Source organism: Triticum urartu, chromosome 7 (genome assembly GCF_003073215.2).
Source record: "Triticum urartu cultivar G1812 chromosome 7, Tu2.1, whole genome shotgun sequence".
Lineage (NCBI taxonomy): Eukaryota > Viridiplantae > Streptophyta > Magnoliopsida > Poales > Poaceae > Triticum > Triticum urartu.
This window is the reverse complement of record NC_053028.1, coordinates 359,649,748-359,667,428: the sequence shown is the minus strand read 5'-3', so window position 1 is coordinate 359,667,428 and position 17,681 is coordinate 359,649,748. Positions and strand designations below refer to the sequence as shown.

The window sequence follows — 17,681 nt, the reverse complement described above, 5'->3', positions numbered from 1 at the left end:
CTTTACAAGCAAAATGGAATAAATGAGTGATATTATTATACTCCTTATACTCTAGAATGGTCTGAATCTCTCTATTTAATCCACCCATAAAACATGCAAGCATAGCTTCATTCTCCTCAATAATACCACATCTAATCATGCCAGTTTGTAATTCCTGATAATATTCTTCTACAGTTTTTTTCCTTGTCTTAAACGTTGCAATTTTTGAAGTAATTCACGCTGATAATATGGTGGAACCCAACGAGTACGCATAGCAGTTTTCAAAGCAGCCCAAGTAGCTGGAATAGGATATAATCTACAATGTCCAGACCATCAAACACATGCAAAGCTAGTGAAAGCACAAACAGCAGCAGGAACACGTCTCTCCTTAGGATATTGTAAACATGTAAATCATTGTTCAGTTTCTAACTCCCAAGTAAGATATATATCAGGAACATATCTACCCTCAAATGGTGGAATATTCAATTTCAGTTTAGGGAGATGGTCATGATCTCGTACCTGAGGGGGAGTGAGGGAGTCCTGGATTAGGGGGTCTCCGGACAGCCGGACTATCTCCATTGGCCGGACTGTTAAACTATGAAGATACAAGATTGAAGACTTCGTCTCGTGTCCGGATGGGACTCTACCTGGCATGGAAGGAAAGCTAGGCAATACGGATATGGATATCTCCTCCTTTGTAACCGACCTTGTGTAACCCTAACCCTCTCCGGTGTCTATATAAACCGAAGGGTTTTAGTCCATAGGACAACAATGACAACATACAATCATACCATAGGCTAGCTTCTAGGGTTTAGCCTCTCTGATATTGTAGTAGATCTACTCTTGTACTACCCATATCATCAATATTAATCAAGCAGGATGTAGGGTTTTACCTCCATCAAGAGGGCCCGAAACTGGTGATAAGCACATTTCATATACATCTTTTGTCACTCAAATATGCGGTTTATTGAGATATATTCATTCACTTCTTGCTATGAATTGTTGCATATTTGCATGAAAATCATATAAAGGGGTCATTTACTACTCAGTGGTTTGTTTTGCAGAAAAGTGCGAGAAGGCACTATAAATTTCAAGATCTGGACTAAGTGGCTAAGAGAACGAAGAAGAGGAGGAAGAATGGATTTGTGTGAGAAGAAACAAAGTAACCAGGGGGCCAACTTGAGAAGAGAGGGATGTTCTTGCGAAGGAAGAAGGAAGCAGGAGGGCCATTGTGCAAATGGAAGATCAGACCGAGGGGTCAAAATCCCTAGCCATCTCCTTCGATCCCCTTCGGGCCTGGCATCTCCATCTCTCTCCCCCTCACCACATCTTCTTCACCTCCGGCCGCCGCCACGGCCAGGCTGGCGTGGTGGTGCGCCTCTGCGCCATCCATCACCAGCACCACCGCACCCCAGCGCGCCACCAACACCTCCACCATCACCCTGCGCCTCCATTCACCACCATCCATAGCGCCGCCTCATCACCTCATGCCGCCGCCCATGCATCTCCCTGCCGCTCCTCCACCTTTCTTCTTCTCCTAACCCTGCTGCTGCCCTTCTACTTCTTCTTCCCGCATCCCCACTGCTCTTCTTGTTGCGCCCCTGCTGCTCCTCCTTCTCCTCTCTCCAAGCCCCGCTGCTGCTCCCTTTGCCTACCTTGCTGCTCCCTACCTCTTCTATGAACCTTTTGCTGCTGCTCCTTCCCCCACGAACCCGCTGCTGCTCCTTTCTCAACGCTCCTGCTGCTTCTTCTCTCCCACACCTCTTGCTTTTGCTCTTCTCTGAACCAAAACTGTTGTTTCTTTCTCTTACCCCGCTGCTGTTCTCTCCCTCTACTAATCTTGATGCAGATTGTCTCCAACTCGCCTCCCTGCTGATCTTCTCCATCACCTACACCATCTACAGCTACAAGCCTAAAGATTGACCGGGAATTAATCTCTGAATCTCTCTCTTCTCTTGCTACTGTACTCTGAATTTTTGTACTGTTCTACGAAGTTGTTTGTTCAGTTTCAGATTTGTGCTTGTGTAGTGTAAATCTGTCATATGTGAATTGTTCTGGGGCATGTGACTCCCTGTTCTTGTATGAGTTAATTAGTTAAATTGGTCACTTGAGTACTACACTTGTTGCATAGTCGTGTTGGTTCAATTTTAGTTACTGTGTTGCTCAAGTACCTGTGATATATGAATATGTGCGTTTGAGTGCGATGGTGAAACAATTGTATTATGTCCATAATCTTGTTTCTTCCCTGTGTCTTGTACGTACTAGTTATATATACGTATGTGTGTTCTAGTCTTGTTAATTCTCTTTGTTTAGAATGTCTGCCTATGTAGTTTCTAATTTCTCAAGCTTAAGAAAATACCAAAAAGACGGTTAGTAAAATCTGAATTTCTCCTTGTTGTTTACGCTTTCTTTGTCCTCAACCCTGTCTAGTTTAGGTTATTATTTTCTTGCAATCCTCTCTTAAAATTCTGTCACCTAGCTTTAGCTAAGCATCGTTGCCGTTGCCTAGTCCCTAAGGAGAACACAACATCCCCAGTTTGGGCATGAAAAACCCACTGTACTTACCATCGATCATTTTGGCGCCGTTGCCGGGGACTAGCTTCGAGTGATTGTGTTAGGCTATAGACTAGGTTTTTCTTATTTTTCTAGTTTGTGCCATATATTTGTGATATATCTCTAACCACTAACCCCTGTTCTAGCTAGTATCTCTTTGTTTTCTTTTCCTTTTGCAGGTTAGAGCTATCTACTCGGTTATGGCATATTATTCAGATTGTCTCGGAGATGCGAGGAACACTACAAACAGCACGGAAACTATTCAAGAACTGATAAGTAAGATTTCCCATCGATTAGATGATTTAGCTCGGCAGCGAGAAGTAGTTTTTGAGGATAGGCCTAGCTCTTATGATCCTTATTCTAGATGACATCCTTATGTTGCTCCTACATGCCATATTTGTGGATTTCAGGGCCTTCACTCGCTGAATGTCAGCGTGGTTACTCTCACTCTCCCAATTGTTATGGCATGAGCTTCGCCCCACAGCCTAGCTCATACCAAAACAATTACTCATATGGGTGGCCTGAGAACCAAAATATGTCATATAGGAGCAACAACCCTGAGATCTCACTGTTTGCTTCTAGTAATCATATGCATGGATTTAGGTACAATGAGGAGAGCCACAACTATGCTCCACAACAGATTTATTTAGCTCCTACTCATATACCTCAACACTACGAGATGTTGCCAATGGAGTTAAATGGTCCTCCATTTGGTCAACCAACAACTCCAGCAACCGCCGAGCAATCTCATGTGCAAGTGCCCACACAAGATGAATTTGATGATATAGACAAGCTCACATTGCTTAGTCTCGAGTTCACTTGGAGTGCCGAGGATGATCCTATTAGGAAGGTTATACTAGAGGAAATGAAGAAGATCAAGAGTGGAAAAGAGCTAGTGGAAGAAGTAAGGAAGATTGAGAAGAACATCAACGCCGGCAGCACTATTTCTTCACAGCTTGAGCTGAGTGTTTCTGGGATTCCCCTTGATACATGTGAGGTTCCAACACCTTCATATCCAGCCAAGGAAGATAGCAAGTGCCTTGAGGAAGAGATATCTCAGATTGAAGAAGATGAACTAGAAGACAAGGAACAAGATGACCAAGAGCTTGAATGCCCAAGTGATCAAGACAAAGATCCGTTGCATCTCACTCCTGGAGAAGTAAAAGAAGCTCCTATAGTTGAAGATGAAGAACCAGAAATTCATTTGCCCATCATCATACAAGAGCGTGATATAGCAGGTTTATCTAATCCTCTCGATGACATGGGTCCATATGAATTGTTTGCTACTACCTTGCATTGCATGATGTTATCTGTTAAAATAGATTTGAAGAAGTGTTTGCTTGGATATGATGATACATATACTGTTGGTGGCATTGCTCATATTAATGATGATCACACTTATTTTCCTCATGCCAAACCTATGCTTAATGATAAATATCATCCTCATGTTAGTATTGAGCTTGCTGAGTCCTATCATACTCATCATGTTCTTTATAGCTATGCTTATGTAATTGGGTACTCTATTGATGATTTAGAGGGCATTACCCCTTTCACTTGTATGGTCTCTTTTGTCGAGTGCTCTTTTAGGTTTTTGCTACTGCACCGTTCACTACATGCTGACCAGGTTCGAGGTGACATTCCTTGGGACCCCGGTGGATCCTGAGCACGGAGATGAGGAGAAGCAATGGGCACACACGTGAGGAAGGGAGAAGCAATGGGCACATACAAGGAAGAGAAAAGCTGGAGCATGCACGAGGATAGAGAGAATGAGGATAGAGAAGCAAAAGGAGAGGATTCACGATGCAAGAGGATGTGAGATGATCGAGCAAGTTCTACTTCATAAAGCCCGGTGAGCTGTTTCACGGCCCCAATCTGAATATATCATCTATTGATACAAGCTGAAATCAATTGCTAGTGGGGTTGCTTGAGCCAGTTATTACTCGTTGTCAAGCTGAAATTCACCTTTGGCATCGTGCTTGATGAGAATAGGCGAACTGATTGTTGAATGCCTTGTAAACTAGTGATCTACACCCTATTTGCTTTGCAGAAAGTAGTGAAAGCTATTAGTTTTGAGTGCTCAAATCCCTAGTGCACTAGTAAACTTAATCATTTTCTGCATTTACCTTGATACACCTAGATCACTATGTTCAGATGATGTATTTGTGCCAAGTGTGTTCCCATTCAGAGCAATCACTTTACCACTATGGACTAGCATGCTATGTTCCCTGGATCGGTAGCATGTGAACCATACATGGTTGAGTGATGATTCTTGTTTTTGTTAAAAAAATTATATCTTATAATGAATAATAAGTCTGACTACCTACAGTAGCATGTCATGTTCCCTGGATCGGTGGCATGTGAAATTGGGTTAGCTCGGGCAGTAATTAATAATAAAAATTGTAATTGTCGAACCAGGTGTATACCATGTTCTCTGGATCGGTGTTATGTTCCTATGGTGAGACTAATAATAATATAATCATTGCTTTATCTCTATAAATAAGTGATTTGATCACAAGATTTAATTCCAGTTCTTTTTGTTCTCGGGTTCATGCTCTCTTTAGGAACCATTTGGCACAGTCATCACTTAAACTTGTTGATCCTCTTTTATCATTGTAAAAGTTTTAAATGGTCATGCTTACTAGTATCCTACTGCTTTGTAGCATTCATAACCATTGATTTTCACTAGCAAAGTTCAAAGCATGCTTTGTTTGGAGATCTACTTCACTTGACATTCTCTAGTCAGCACGCTGTTCACAATCTTGCTCTTGTCATATTCCTTTGCTTGAGGACAAGCAAAGATTTAAGTGTGGGGGAACTTGATAAGCACATTTCATATACATCTTTTGTCACTCAAATATGCGGTTTATTGAGATATATTCATTCATTTCTTGCTATGAATTGTTGCATATTTGCATGAAAATCATATAAAGGGGTCATTTACTACTTAGTGGTTTGTTTTGCAGAAAAGTGCGAGAAGGCACTATAAACTTCAAGATCTGGACTAAGTGGCTAAGAGAACGAAGAAGAGGAGGAAGAATGGATTTGTGTGAGAAGAAACAAAGTAACCAGGTGATAGAGGCTAAGGTGTCCCGATGTTTCGATGAGATGGTGGCTATCGTTTTCTGTGGGAGTCGACCTTGACGATCCGACTACGAACGTGTGAGACGTCGCGCCTTAGCAATCGCTAAACCAACTTCCAAGGGTTATTGACCACACCGGAGCACGATCAACCTGACCACGAGGGTCTGTTTCCTGCGAGCAAACGAAGAACAAGCAAGAAACTGAGATTGCAATCGGGATATTGCGAATATAAGATGAAAGCTTTATTGATCAAGGTGGGGTTCTGTGACGTCTTGGTCTGGTCGTTGGACACAAACGAAGTACGCGAAGTTGCAGCTATGGCGAACTTTTAATCTAAACAAAACCCAAAGTCTAAACGACGCCCTAAGGGCTGTATATATGGAGGAAGAGAGGGGAATTTCGTGGCCCTTGAGGGTGGGGTCCGAAACCAACCCTAACTCTTGTTTCCCCACACATACGGACTCTAAAAATAGCCTATGCTTAAGTATTTCGAAATTACATGGGCCTGGCCCATTAATAAGGTGACGCAGCACCTAGAATAGCCTATGGACGAATATTATGAAGTGGCATCTTGTATATTTCGTCCAAGGCTTCATGCACTCCTTATGGCGGCTCAAAGTCCTGAAATCCATCACTTGTAACTCCGTTCTTTGATCCCCTTGCGCAATGCATCAAACTCCCATGCGTGTTCTGCTCCCAATGCATCCTCTCCAAGCTAGGCCCTTCATTTGTAAGCAAAACAAAATGTATCCAATTTAAGGCAGCATCATAATCTCATGAACATTAGAATCATTACCAAGAACGAAAGTACCTTGGTAATTTAATGGCGTGCGCGAGCTCTAGTAATTGGTCCAGTATATGTAACAGTAGGGGCTGTGGGTGTAACAATGGTATTGATGTCCTCATCATCCTCCCCTTCTTGAATTAAAGTCGTCCTCGACGGAAGCGCATTTTCCTCACCCAAATAAGGCTTCAAATCTGCAATGTTAAAAGTGGGACTAACCCCAAAATCTACAGGTAGCTCAAGTTTATATGCATTATCATTTATTTTCTCTAACACCTTAAAAGGACCATCAGCACGTGGCATTAGCTTTGATTTGCGCAGATTATGAAATCTATCTTTACGCAAATGTAACCAAACAAGATCTCCAGGCGCAAACACAACATGTTTTCTACCCTTATCTCCAGCAAGTTTATATTTAGCATTCATACGCTCAATGTTTTCCTTAGTTAACTCATGCATTTTTAAAATCAATTCAGAGCGTTCTTTAGCATCAAAATTAACCTTCTCTGAAGATGGAAGAGGCAACAAATCAATAGCTGCACGAGGTAGGAAACCATACACAATTTCAAAAGGGCAAATCTTAGTAGTAGAATGCAACGAGCGATTATAAGCAAATTCAATATGAGGAAAGCATTCTTCCCACATTTTCTTGTTAATTCTTCAAAACAGCCCTAAGCATAGTAGACAATGTTCTATTGACTACTTCAGTTTGTCCATCAGTTTGGGGGTGACAAGTAGTACTAAAAAGCAGCTTAGTCCCCAACTTAGCCCATAAACATCTCCAAAAGTGGCTAAGAAATTTAGTATCACGATCTGAAACAATAGTATTTGGCACACCATGTAAGCGAATAATTTCACGAAAGAACAAATCAGCAACATTAACAGCATCATCGCTTTTATGACATGGTATAAAGTGTGCCATTTTCGAGAACCTATCCACGACAACAAATATGCTATCCCTTCCCTTCTTTGTTCGAGGTAAACCTAAAACAAAGTCCATAGATATATCCTCCCAAGGAACACTAGGTACTGGCAAAGGCATATATAAACCATGAGGATTGAGTCGTGACTTAGCTCTTTGACATGTAGTGCAGCGAGCAACAAAACGCTCAACATCCCGTCTCATCTTTGGCCAAAAGAAATGTGTAGCAAGTATATCTTCTGTCTTCTTGACGCCAAAGTGTCCCATTAATCCTCCTCCATGCGCCTCCTGCAACAACAAAAGACGAACGGAGCTAGCTGGAATGCATAGCTTGTTAGCACGAAACACAAATCCATCGTTAAGAACGAACTTGTTCCAAGTTCTCCCTTCCTTACAATTCTGCAATACATCTTTAAATTCAGCATCATGCACATATTGATCTTTGATGGTCTCCGAACCAAATATTTTAAAGTCAAGTTGTGAAAGTATAGTATAACGATGAGACAATGCATCAGCAATAACATTTTATTTACCCTTCTTGTGTTTAATGACATAAGGGAAAGTCTCAATGAATTCAACCCATTTAGCATGTCTACGGTTCAGTTTTGCTTGACTTTTAATGTGTTTCAAAGATTCATGATCAGAATGTATAACAAATTCCTTGGGCCATAAATAATGTTGCCATGTTTCTAAGGTCCGAACAAGAGCATATAATTCTTTATCATAAGTAGAATAGTTCAGACTAGGCCCACTCAATTTTTCAGAAAAGTATGCAACAGGTTTTCCATCTTGTAATAACACACCTCCTAATCCAATTCCACTAGCATCACATTCAAGCTCAAAAGTCTTATTGAAATTAGGAAGTTGGAGTAAAGGAGCATGTGTCAACTTATCTTTCAAAACCGTGAAGGCTTCTTCCTGTGCGGTACCCCAAACAAAAGGCACATCCTTCTTTGTAAGCTCGTTGAGAGGTGCAGCAATGGTGCTGAAATCTCTCACAAAACGCCTATAGAAACCAGCGAGGCCAAGGAAACTCCTCACTTGTGTGACCGTTTTGGGCTGCGGCCAACTCTCAATAGCTTCAATCTTGGCTTTATCAACTTCAATTCCCTGTGGAGTAACAACATAGCCAAGAAAAGATACTCGGTCGGTGCAAAAGGTGCACTTTCCAAGGTTTCCAAACAAACGTGCATCACGTAGAGCAATAAAAACAGCACGTAAATGTTCCAAATGTTCCTCCAAAGATTTGCTATAAATCAATATGTCATCAAAGTAAACTACCACAAATCGTCCAATGAAAGCACGTAAAACTTCGTTCATTAACCTCATGAAAGTACTAGGTGCATTAGTTAACCCAAAAGGCATGACTAACCACTCATATAATCCAAACTTAGTTTTAAATGCTGTTTTCCATTCATCACCCAATTTCATACGAATTTGATGGTATCCACTACGCAAATCAACTTTGGAGAATATTGTAGAGCCACTCAATTCATCAAGCATATCATCTAGCCTAGGAATAGGATGACGATAACGAATAGTAATATTATTAATGCCTCTACAATCAACGCACATACGCGACGTACCATCCTTTTTCGGCACTAAAATGATAGGAACAGCACAAGGACTAAGGGATTCGCGTATATAACCTTTGTCGAGCAGTTCTTGTACTTGACGCATAATCTCCTTCGTCTCCTCTGGATTGGTACGGTATGGTGCACGGTTGGGTAGCGAAGCACCGGGAATTAAGTCAATTTGATGCTCAATCCCTCGAATAGGTGGTAATCCCGGTGGCACGTCTTGTGGAAAGACGTCAGCGAACTCCTTCAAAATGTTAGTGATAGCAGGGGGCAAAGAGGAAGGCACGTCCTCGAATGAAAATAATGCCTCTTTGCACACAAAAGCATAGCAAACAGATTTGCTGAAATCTAGCTCATCAATATCAGATTTGGTGGCAAGTAAACATGCACTTTTCAATTTAATTTCAGAAACAACAGTAGATGGTTTATTATTAGGCTTCATTTGGTGCTCAAATTCTTTTGCCACAATCTGATTTTCACTCTTATTTGTCTCCTGTTTTGCTTTATTAGCTCTATTAATATCATCTTTCAAAATGGAATCATGAGTCATAGGAAGCAAAGTAATATTTTTATCGTTATGAACAAGAGTATACTGATTGTTTCTACCATGGTGTACAGAATTTTTATCAAATTGCCATGGTCTACCAAGTAATAAGGAACATGCTTGCATAGGTACCACATCACAATCAACATAATCAGCATATGTAGAGATACTAAAATGCACACGAACAGTACGTGTTACCTTAACCTTGCTACTGTTGTTGAACCATTGGATGTAGTAAGGATGTGGATGTGGTCTTGTGGTGAGAGATAGCTTCTCCACCATCTCCATGCTAGCCAAGTTATTGCAGCTCCCTCCATCTATGATCACGCGAACAGAACGTTCCTTCACAAGTCCCTTTGTATGGAACAAATTATGCCTCTGATTTTGCTCAGCTTGTGTAACCTGCACACTCAAAACACGTTGAGCAACTAAACATTCATACCTGTCAGCATCTTCAGGAGCCATGTATTGCGTCTCATGATCAGAATCGTCTCCACCGTGTTCGTCACGTGTAATAAGAGCCAAAGTCTCCTCATCATAGTCACTAGCGGACTCATACCCACCATCCTCAGTAACAATCATCACATGCTTAGATGGGCATTCTCTCGCATAATGACCTCCACCCTTGCAACGTCGACAAATAATATCATGTGTTTGCCCTGTTGATGCCATGGATGAATAAGAGCTCTTTGCAGGCCCAGAAGGTGTGCTCTTGGCAGATAGTGGTGATTGTGCCTGCTTTATTGTATCACGGTTGGAGGTGGTAGCCGAAGGAGGCGCCGGTGTAGCAGAACGTGTGGAAGTAGATGATGCATGTGGTGTCCATGATGAAGGTCGACCTGCAGAAAAGTTAGTCCGCGCCAATGCCTGTCGATCCTGCACTTCACGTTCAGCTTTACAAGCAAGATGGAATAAACGAGTGATATTAGTATACTCCTTATACTCTAGAATCGTCTGAATCTCTCTATTTAATCCACCCATAAAACGTGCAAGCATAGCTTCATTCTCCTCAACAATACCACATCTAATCATGCCAGTTTGTAATTCCTGATAATATTCTTCTACAGAATTTTTTCCCTGTCTTAAGCGCCGCAATTTTTGAAGTAATTCACGTTGATAATATGGTGGAACCCAACAAGTACGCATAGCAGTTTTCAAAGCAGCCCAAGTAGCCGGAATAGGATATAATCTACAATGCTTAGACCACCAAACACATGCAAAACTAGTGAAAGCACAAACAGCAGCAGGGACACGTCTCTCCTCGGGATATTGTAAACATGTAAATCGTTGTTCAGTTTCTAACTCCCAAGTAAGATATATATCAGGAACATATCTACCCTCAAATGGTGGAATATTCAATTTTAGTTTAGGGAGATGGTCATGATCTCATACCTGAGGGTGAGCCCTACCATTGCCATTATTTGCATGTGGACGACCTGGTGGTTGCTGTGCTGTTGGTGGCACGTAGTTCTGATTTTGGTCAACCTCATCCTCATAATCTCCCACATAAGCATCCTCCTCCACATCAGCAGTAGGAGCCACAGAAGTATCAACAGCAGCACCAGCAGTTTGGCCCGACTGAAGAGGGACACGGCTCGCTCGGCGGAGGGCTGTTTCCCGACGTGGAGGTAGTCAGTGTTGTTGCTGTTGTTGCAGAGGTGCGGCAGGAGCAGCCGGTGGTGGTGGTGGAAAACGCGAAAGCAATTCAGCAAACTTGTTATCGAGCTTTGTTTCAAACGTCTTCTCCATGCCATCTATCTTCTCCATGGCCTCTTCAAATCTGTTTATCACATCTTGCACCTGTCCATTCATCATTTGCTGAAACGTATCATGAAGCTCCTTGTTCGTCAAGTTCTCCCAGTCAGTCTCGTCGGCTTGTGATCCTGGCATGGTTAGCAGCAATAGAAACACACAAGAATATGATCCTACAGACTACTAACAAGTGGTGGTGGTGGCGGGTGTCACAAATCCGTCAAGCAAATCTCAAATTCTTACCAGTTCTTACCCAGCAGCAGGCGGTGATCGGCAACCGTTGTAGTCAAAAACTCTCAAAAGCTTGGATAGAGCGATTGCCAGGGAGAGTCAAACGCACGACGTAGATGTATGTGGAGCTGGGAAGGCTTATAGTATGGTAGCAAAAAGGTCAGCAATAATCAATTCAGAGATGCAAAGTTGAATAAACGCTCAACGACGGTACTGTGCTGGTCCTAGGCTAGACCGTGCTAGAGACGCGAGCCTAGAACACTAACAAAATCACGGCGCTGCACGTAAATAAGGGAAAAGCACACTCTGGAACTTTTTTTTTCGCTCCTTTTTTTTGCACTCCTCTTTTTTTTTGCGAAAAATCACTATAATGGCGAGTGTCTCAAAACTCTTCCCTCGTCAAACTGATAGGATGGGCACGAAATTTTTTTTTTCACTTTTTTTTCGGAAATCAGGGCAGCGACGACGAAAAAGTGCGACAAAAAATCACTATGATGGCACGTGGCTCAAAAGACTCAGAAAAGCCTAAAAATAGGATAGGGAAAAAAAATTTTGCCCGTGAAAATTTTGGCCTAAAAACTGCCCGGGGGTCTCCAGACTTTTTTTTTCGAGACCTACGCAAGCAAGGAAACACGACTCGGAATTTAGATTGATCTCAAGAACAAACCTAATATGAGAAGAACTCGGATTGGTGGTGGATATATGGTTGTGGTATATGGCAGCGGTGGTGGTATATGGTAGCGGTGGTGGTATATGGATAGAGATTGGTGGTGGTATATGGATACGGATTGGTAGTGGTATATGGATATGGATTCAAAGCGGTGGCGGATAAGCAAAAGTGGTAGATGGGCGATGATGATGGTGCGGCGGCGGCGTGACAACTTATGACCAGAACTCGAAACTCTAAAAGACTAGACTCTAAGACCAGCAACTTGACACGACGATGCAACCGCAAATTCAACAAAGCAAAAACCCTAAAAAGATTATGCAAAGGCTCAGATTGGTTCGGATATGATGAACTAACCCTAATTTTTTTGTGTGGCTTTTTTTTCGTGGACTGTAGGTATGAAGAACAGACTCGATCTAATCTACGAAAAACTGTAAAAATCTCACCGAGCAACCTGGAAATCTGATACCACTTGATAGAGGCTAAGGTGTCCCAATGTTTCGATGAGATGGTGGCTATCGTTTTCTGTGGGAGTCGACCTTGACGATCCAACTACGAACGTGCGAGACGTCGCGCCTTAGCAATCGCTAAACCAACTTCCGAGGGGTTATTGACCACGCCGGAGCACGATCAACCTGACCACGAGGGTCTGTTTCCTGCGAGCAAACGAAGAACAAGCAAGAAACTGAGATTGCAATCGGGATATTGCGAATATAAGATGAAAGCTTTATTGATCAAGGTGGGGTTCTGTGACGTCTTGGTCTGGTCGTTGGACACAAACGAAGTACGCGAAGTTGCAGCTATGGCAAACTTTTAATCTAAACAAAACCCAAAGTCTAAACGACGCCCTAAGGGCTGTATATATGGAGGAAGAGGGGGAATTTCGTGGCCCTTGAGGGTGGGGTCCGAAACCAACCCTAACTCTTGTTTCCCCACACATACGGACTCTAAAAATAGCCTATACTTAAGTATTTCGAAATTACATGGGCCTGGCCCATTAATAAGGTGACACAGCACCTAGAATAGCCTATGGACGAATATTATGAAGTGGCATCTTGTATATTTCGTCCAAGGCTTCATGCACTCCTTATGGTGGCTTCAAAGTCCTGAAATCATCACTTGTAACTCCGTTCTTGATCCCCTTGCGCATGCCATCAACTCCATGCGTGTTCTTGCTCCAATGTTCATCCTTCTCCAAGCTAGGCCCTTCATTTGTAAGCAAAACAAATGTATCCAATTTAGGCAGCATCATAATCTCATGAACATTAGAATCATTACCAAGAAACGAAAGTACCTGGTAATTTAATTGGCGTGCGCGAGCTCTAGTAATTGGTCCAGTATATGTAACAGTAGGGGCTGTGGGTGTAACAATGGTATTGATGTCCTCATCACCAGGGGGCCAACTTGAGAAGAGAGGGATGTTCTTGCGAAGGAAGAAGGAAGCAGGAGGGCCATTGTGCAAATGGAAGATCAGATCGAGGGGTCAAAATCCCTAGCCATCTCCTTCGATCCCCTTCGGGCCTGGCATCTCCATCTCTCTCCCCCTCACCACATCTTCTTCACCTCCGGCCGCTGCCACGGCCAGGCTGGCGTGGTGGTGCGCCTCTGCGCCATCCATCACTAGCACCACCGCACCCCAGCGCGCCACCAACACCTCCACCATCACCCTGCGCCTCCATTCACCACCATCCACAGTGCCGCCTCATCACCTCGCGCCGCCACCCATGCATCTCCCTGCCGCTCCTCCACCTTTCTTCTGCTCCTAACCCTGCTGCTGCCCTTCTACTTCTTCTTCCCGCATCCCCGCTGCTCTTCTTGTTGCGCCCCTGCTGCTTCTCCTTCTCCTCTCTCCAAGCCCCGCTGCTGCTCCCTTCGCCTACCTTGCTGCTCCCTGCCTCTTCTCTGAACCTTTTGTTGCTGCTCCTTCCCCCACGAACCTGCTGCTGCTCCTTTCTCAACGCTCCTGCTGCTTCTTCTCTCCCACACCTCTTGCTTTTGCTCTTCTCTGAACCAAAACTATTGTTTCTTTCTCTTACCTCGCAGCTGTTCTCTCCCTCTACTAATCTTGATGCAGATTGTCTCCAACTCGCCTCCCTGCTGATCTTCTCCATCACCTACACCATCTACAGCTACAAGCCTAAAGATTGACCGGGAATTAATCTCTGAATCTCTCTCTTCTCTTGCTACTATACTCTGAATTTTTGTACTATTCTACTAAGTTGTTTGTTCAGTTTCAGATTTGTGCTTGTGTAGTGTTAAATCTGTCATATGTGAATTGTTCTGGGGCATGTGACTCCCTGTTCTTGTATGAGTTAATTAGTTAAATTGGTCACTTGAGTACTACACTTGTTGCGTAGTCGTGTTGGTTCAATTTTAGTTACTGTGTTGCTCAAGTACCTGTGATATATGAATATGTGCGTTTGAGTGCGATGTGAAACAATTGTATTATGTCCATAATCTTGTTTCTTCCCTGTGTCTTGTACGCACTAGTTATATATACGTATGTGTGTTCTAGTCTTATTAATTCTCTTTGTTTAGAATGTCTGCCTATGTAGTTTCTAATTTCTCAAGCTTAAGAAAATACCAAAAAGACGATTAGTAAAATCTAAATTTCTCCTTGTTGTTTACGCTTTCTTTGTCCTCAACCCTATCTAGTTTAGGTTATTATTTTCTTGCAATCCTCTCTTAAAATTCTGTCACCTAGCTTTAGCTGAGCATCATTGCCGTTGCCTAGTCCCTGAGGAGAACATGACATCCCCAGTTTGGGCATGAAAAACCCACTGTACTTACCATCGATCAACTGGGTAAAACATCGTGTCCTCTGCCTCCTGTTACCATCTGGCCTAGACGCACAGTTCGGGACCCCCTACCCGAGATCCGCCGGTTTTGACACCGACATTGGTGCTTTCATTGAGAGTTCCTCTGTGTCATCGCTGTTAGGCTCGATGGCTCCTAGTATCATCGATAGCGATGCAGTCCAGGGTGAGACTTTTCTCCCCGGACAGATTTTCGTATTTGGCGGCTTTGCACTGCGGGCTAATTCGTTTGGCCATCTGGAGCAGATTGAAAGCTACGCCCCTGGCCATCAGGTCAAATTTGGAAGTTTGAACTACACGGCCGACATCCGCGGAGCCTTGATCTTTGACGGATTCAAGCCACAGCCGGGCGCGCCGCACTGTCGCGATGGGTATGACCTAGCTCTGCCGCCGAACAGTACCCCAGAGGCTGTGCCCGCATCTGCTCCGACCCTTAGCCCGGAGCCAACTGCGCCAATCGAGGACGGGTGGTTAGACACCACCTCAGGGGCTGCAGTATCAACGGCGATCGAGCCGAACACCAGCATAATCCTCTACGCAGCCCGTGACTCCAAGGTGTCGGACTCTTTTTCTAACTCCGAACCACCCGTGCCCCTGCCAATCAAATCCGATTGGGCGCCGATCATGGAATTCACCGCCGCGGATATCTTTCAGCACTCGCCCTTCGGCGAAATTCTGAATTCACTAAGGTCTCTCTCTCTTTGTCAGGAGAGCCCTGGCAGGATTATGGTCAACAGGGTTGGGATGCGGACGACGAAGAAATTCGACGCCACCCACCACCCACTTCGTAGCCACTGTCGACGATTTAACCGACATGCTCGACTTCAACTCCGAAGACATCGACGGTATGGATGACGATGTGGGAGACGAACATGAACCAACACCTATAGGGCACTGGAAAGCCACCTCATCATATGACATATACATGGTGGACAACGAAGGCAATGGCAACAAGATAGCGGAGGATGACCCCTCCAAGAGGCAACCCAAGCGCCGACGTCAGCGGCACCAATCTAAGTCCCGCCAAAGTAAAAGTGGTGATACCGGCACAGGAGATAATAACACTCCGGATAGCGCCCGCCTGGTCTTGATCGTCATGGCTTGCGTCATGGGTTCCTCGCGAGGTACCCCTGCCTTGATCTCTCCACCTCCTCGCGAGCCTGCCTGATGAGGGTGCCTCTGAGGAAGCTTCCTGTAGTCCGCCCCGCGAGGCTTAGCCCCTCGCGAGGGTCTTTGAGCTTGAGCTGATGAAGATGGGCCGCGCTGGGCCCCCACTTGAGCCACGCCGCAGGCCGCAGGCAGGCAAGTCTGGGGACCCCCGTTCCCAGAACGCCGACAGTAGCCCCCGGGCCCAAGGCGCGCGCGGGCTTGGCTTAGCAGAGAAGCGAAGGGGCAAGCACGAAGCGCCGCGGGCCCTAACAGCCTGTGGCCTTGGGCGCCGCGTGGCGGTTGATTGGGCGTGGGCATGGGAGTCTGCACTTCCCACGGCGCCTCGGCAACTGCACAACTTGACAAGTCCCTGCATGCAAAGATATGGGTCATGATTACCTGAGGTTATGGTGCTCGGCGGTTGGCCTTCCCCGGCTATAAGTACGGGGCCGCGTGAGCTTCGCCGGTTCACCCCTTTCCGTCACTCCTCCTCTTCTTCTTCCTTATCCTTGCTTCCCCTTGCGCCAATGGCACCGATCCGCCGGTTTTCAGCTGAGGAGAAGGGTAAGGCCCCCAGAGAGGGTCCTGACCCCCTCCCGCCAAAGAAGCGGCCAATCCTTTGTCACCGGGACGAAGGCGCCTGGCAGGTGGTGTTGAGGCCGTGGTACGAGCGGCCGCCGCCTGGGTTTCCGCTGCCCTTGCACGCCCGCGTCGTAGGCCCTAGGGGGAGGGCGTCGAGCAACACCGACAGCGTCGCCGCCGACGCCGGCGAGTCACAGTGGTGCACGTCATCCCCCATGGAGTCCACGCGGAGCGCTCCTCTCGCGAGCTTGTGCTTCACGCCGCCATGCCTCCAACTTCGTGGATCCGCCTTCCTCCCTCCTTCGCCTTCGAGATGCCTCCGAGCAGGGCCCTGGAGCTCTGGCTGCAGCACGCCAACTGTGACACCCCTGCAAACGGAGCATAGGTCGCAGTCGTCGTTTTGGGCAAGGTCTTCGTGACTCGGGGCTGGGGTGAGATTGCCTGGGTCTGTCGCGCGGATGGCGCCTTGGTGATCCATCTTGAATACGACGGAGCCTCCTTGATGTTCTTCAAGGTCTTTGATGCAGAAGGACGCCGGCTGGAATGCTGCCCTAAGGGAAGCGGCAGTGGTGAGGAACTGGCGAGGACCAGCCCGGCCCGTTGGTCCTCCTGCAGCTCCTCAGGCAGCAGCGGAGGGACTGCGGGATTCAGCGGCTCCCCCGAACTCCTCGCGACCCCAGAGACGAGCGACGACAGCTACGAGCCTCCGAGCTCACGCCGCGCTCGGAGTGAGGTAGCTGCCTCGGGCCGCCGACGCCACTGATCTGGATGGGGTTGGCGCCGGCACTGGGCAGCCCACTGTTGATGATGGCGTCGCCTGGGGAGGTGCTAGCAAGTAGCGTTCCTTAGGGTTAGCACCTTTTGTTCCCTGCAAGGAATTAAAGCAACACCCCGTGGGGTATGTATGGCGTCTGCCGTACTTTTGTAATTACTATATCCTTAATATGAATTAGCGTGAGGTGTCCGTTCTGTTCCGGCTAAGCTCCCCCTTTCTATCCTCACGAGGACTTGGCGCTCTACGCTGACAGGTCCCAGTCCCCA

The 17,681-nt window shown here is 45.5% G+C and overlaps 1 protein-coding gene across 1 annotated transcript; it reads left to right on the top strand.

Moving 5' to 3' along the window:
- The first annotated feature begins 2,228 nt into the window (after nt 1-2,228).
- LOC125523407 lies at nt 2,229-13,558 on the top strand. The gene is made up of 2 exons (XM_048688441.1): nt 2,229-5,601; nt 13,489-13,558. The coding sequence occupies exon 1, from the start codon at nt 2,897-2,899 to the stop codon at nt 4,193-4,195; it is 1,299 nt and encodes a 432-aa protein (XP_048544398.1). The 5' UTR covers nt 2,229-2,896; the 3' UTR covers nt 4,196-5,601; nt 13,489-13,558.
- Nucleotides 13,559-17,681: the final 4,123 nt, after the last annotated feature.

Bases quoted from the DNA above. Each gene is read 5' to 3' on its own strand.
- LOC125523407 (XM_048688441.1), top strand. From the start codon at position 2,897: ATGACATCCTTATGTTGCTCCTACATGCCATATTTGTGGATTTCAGGG.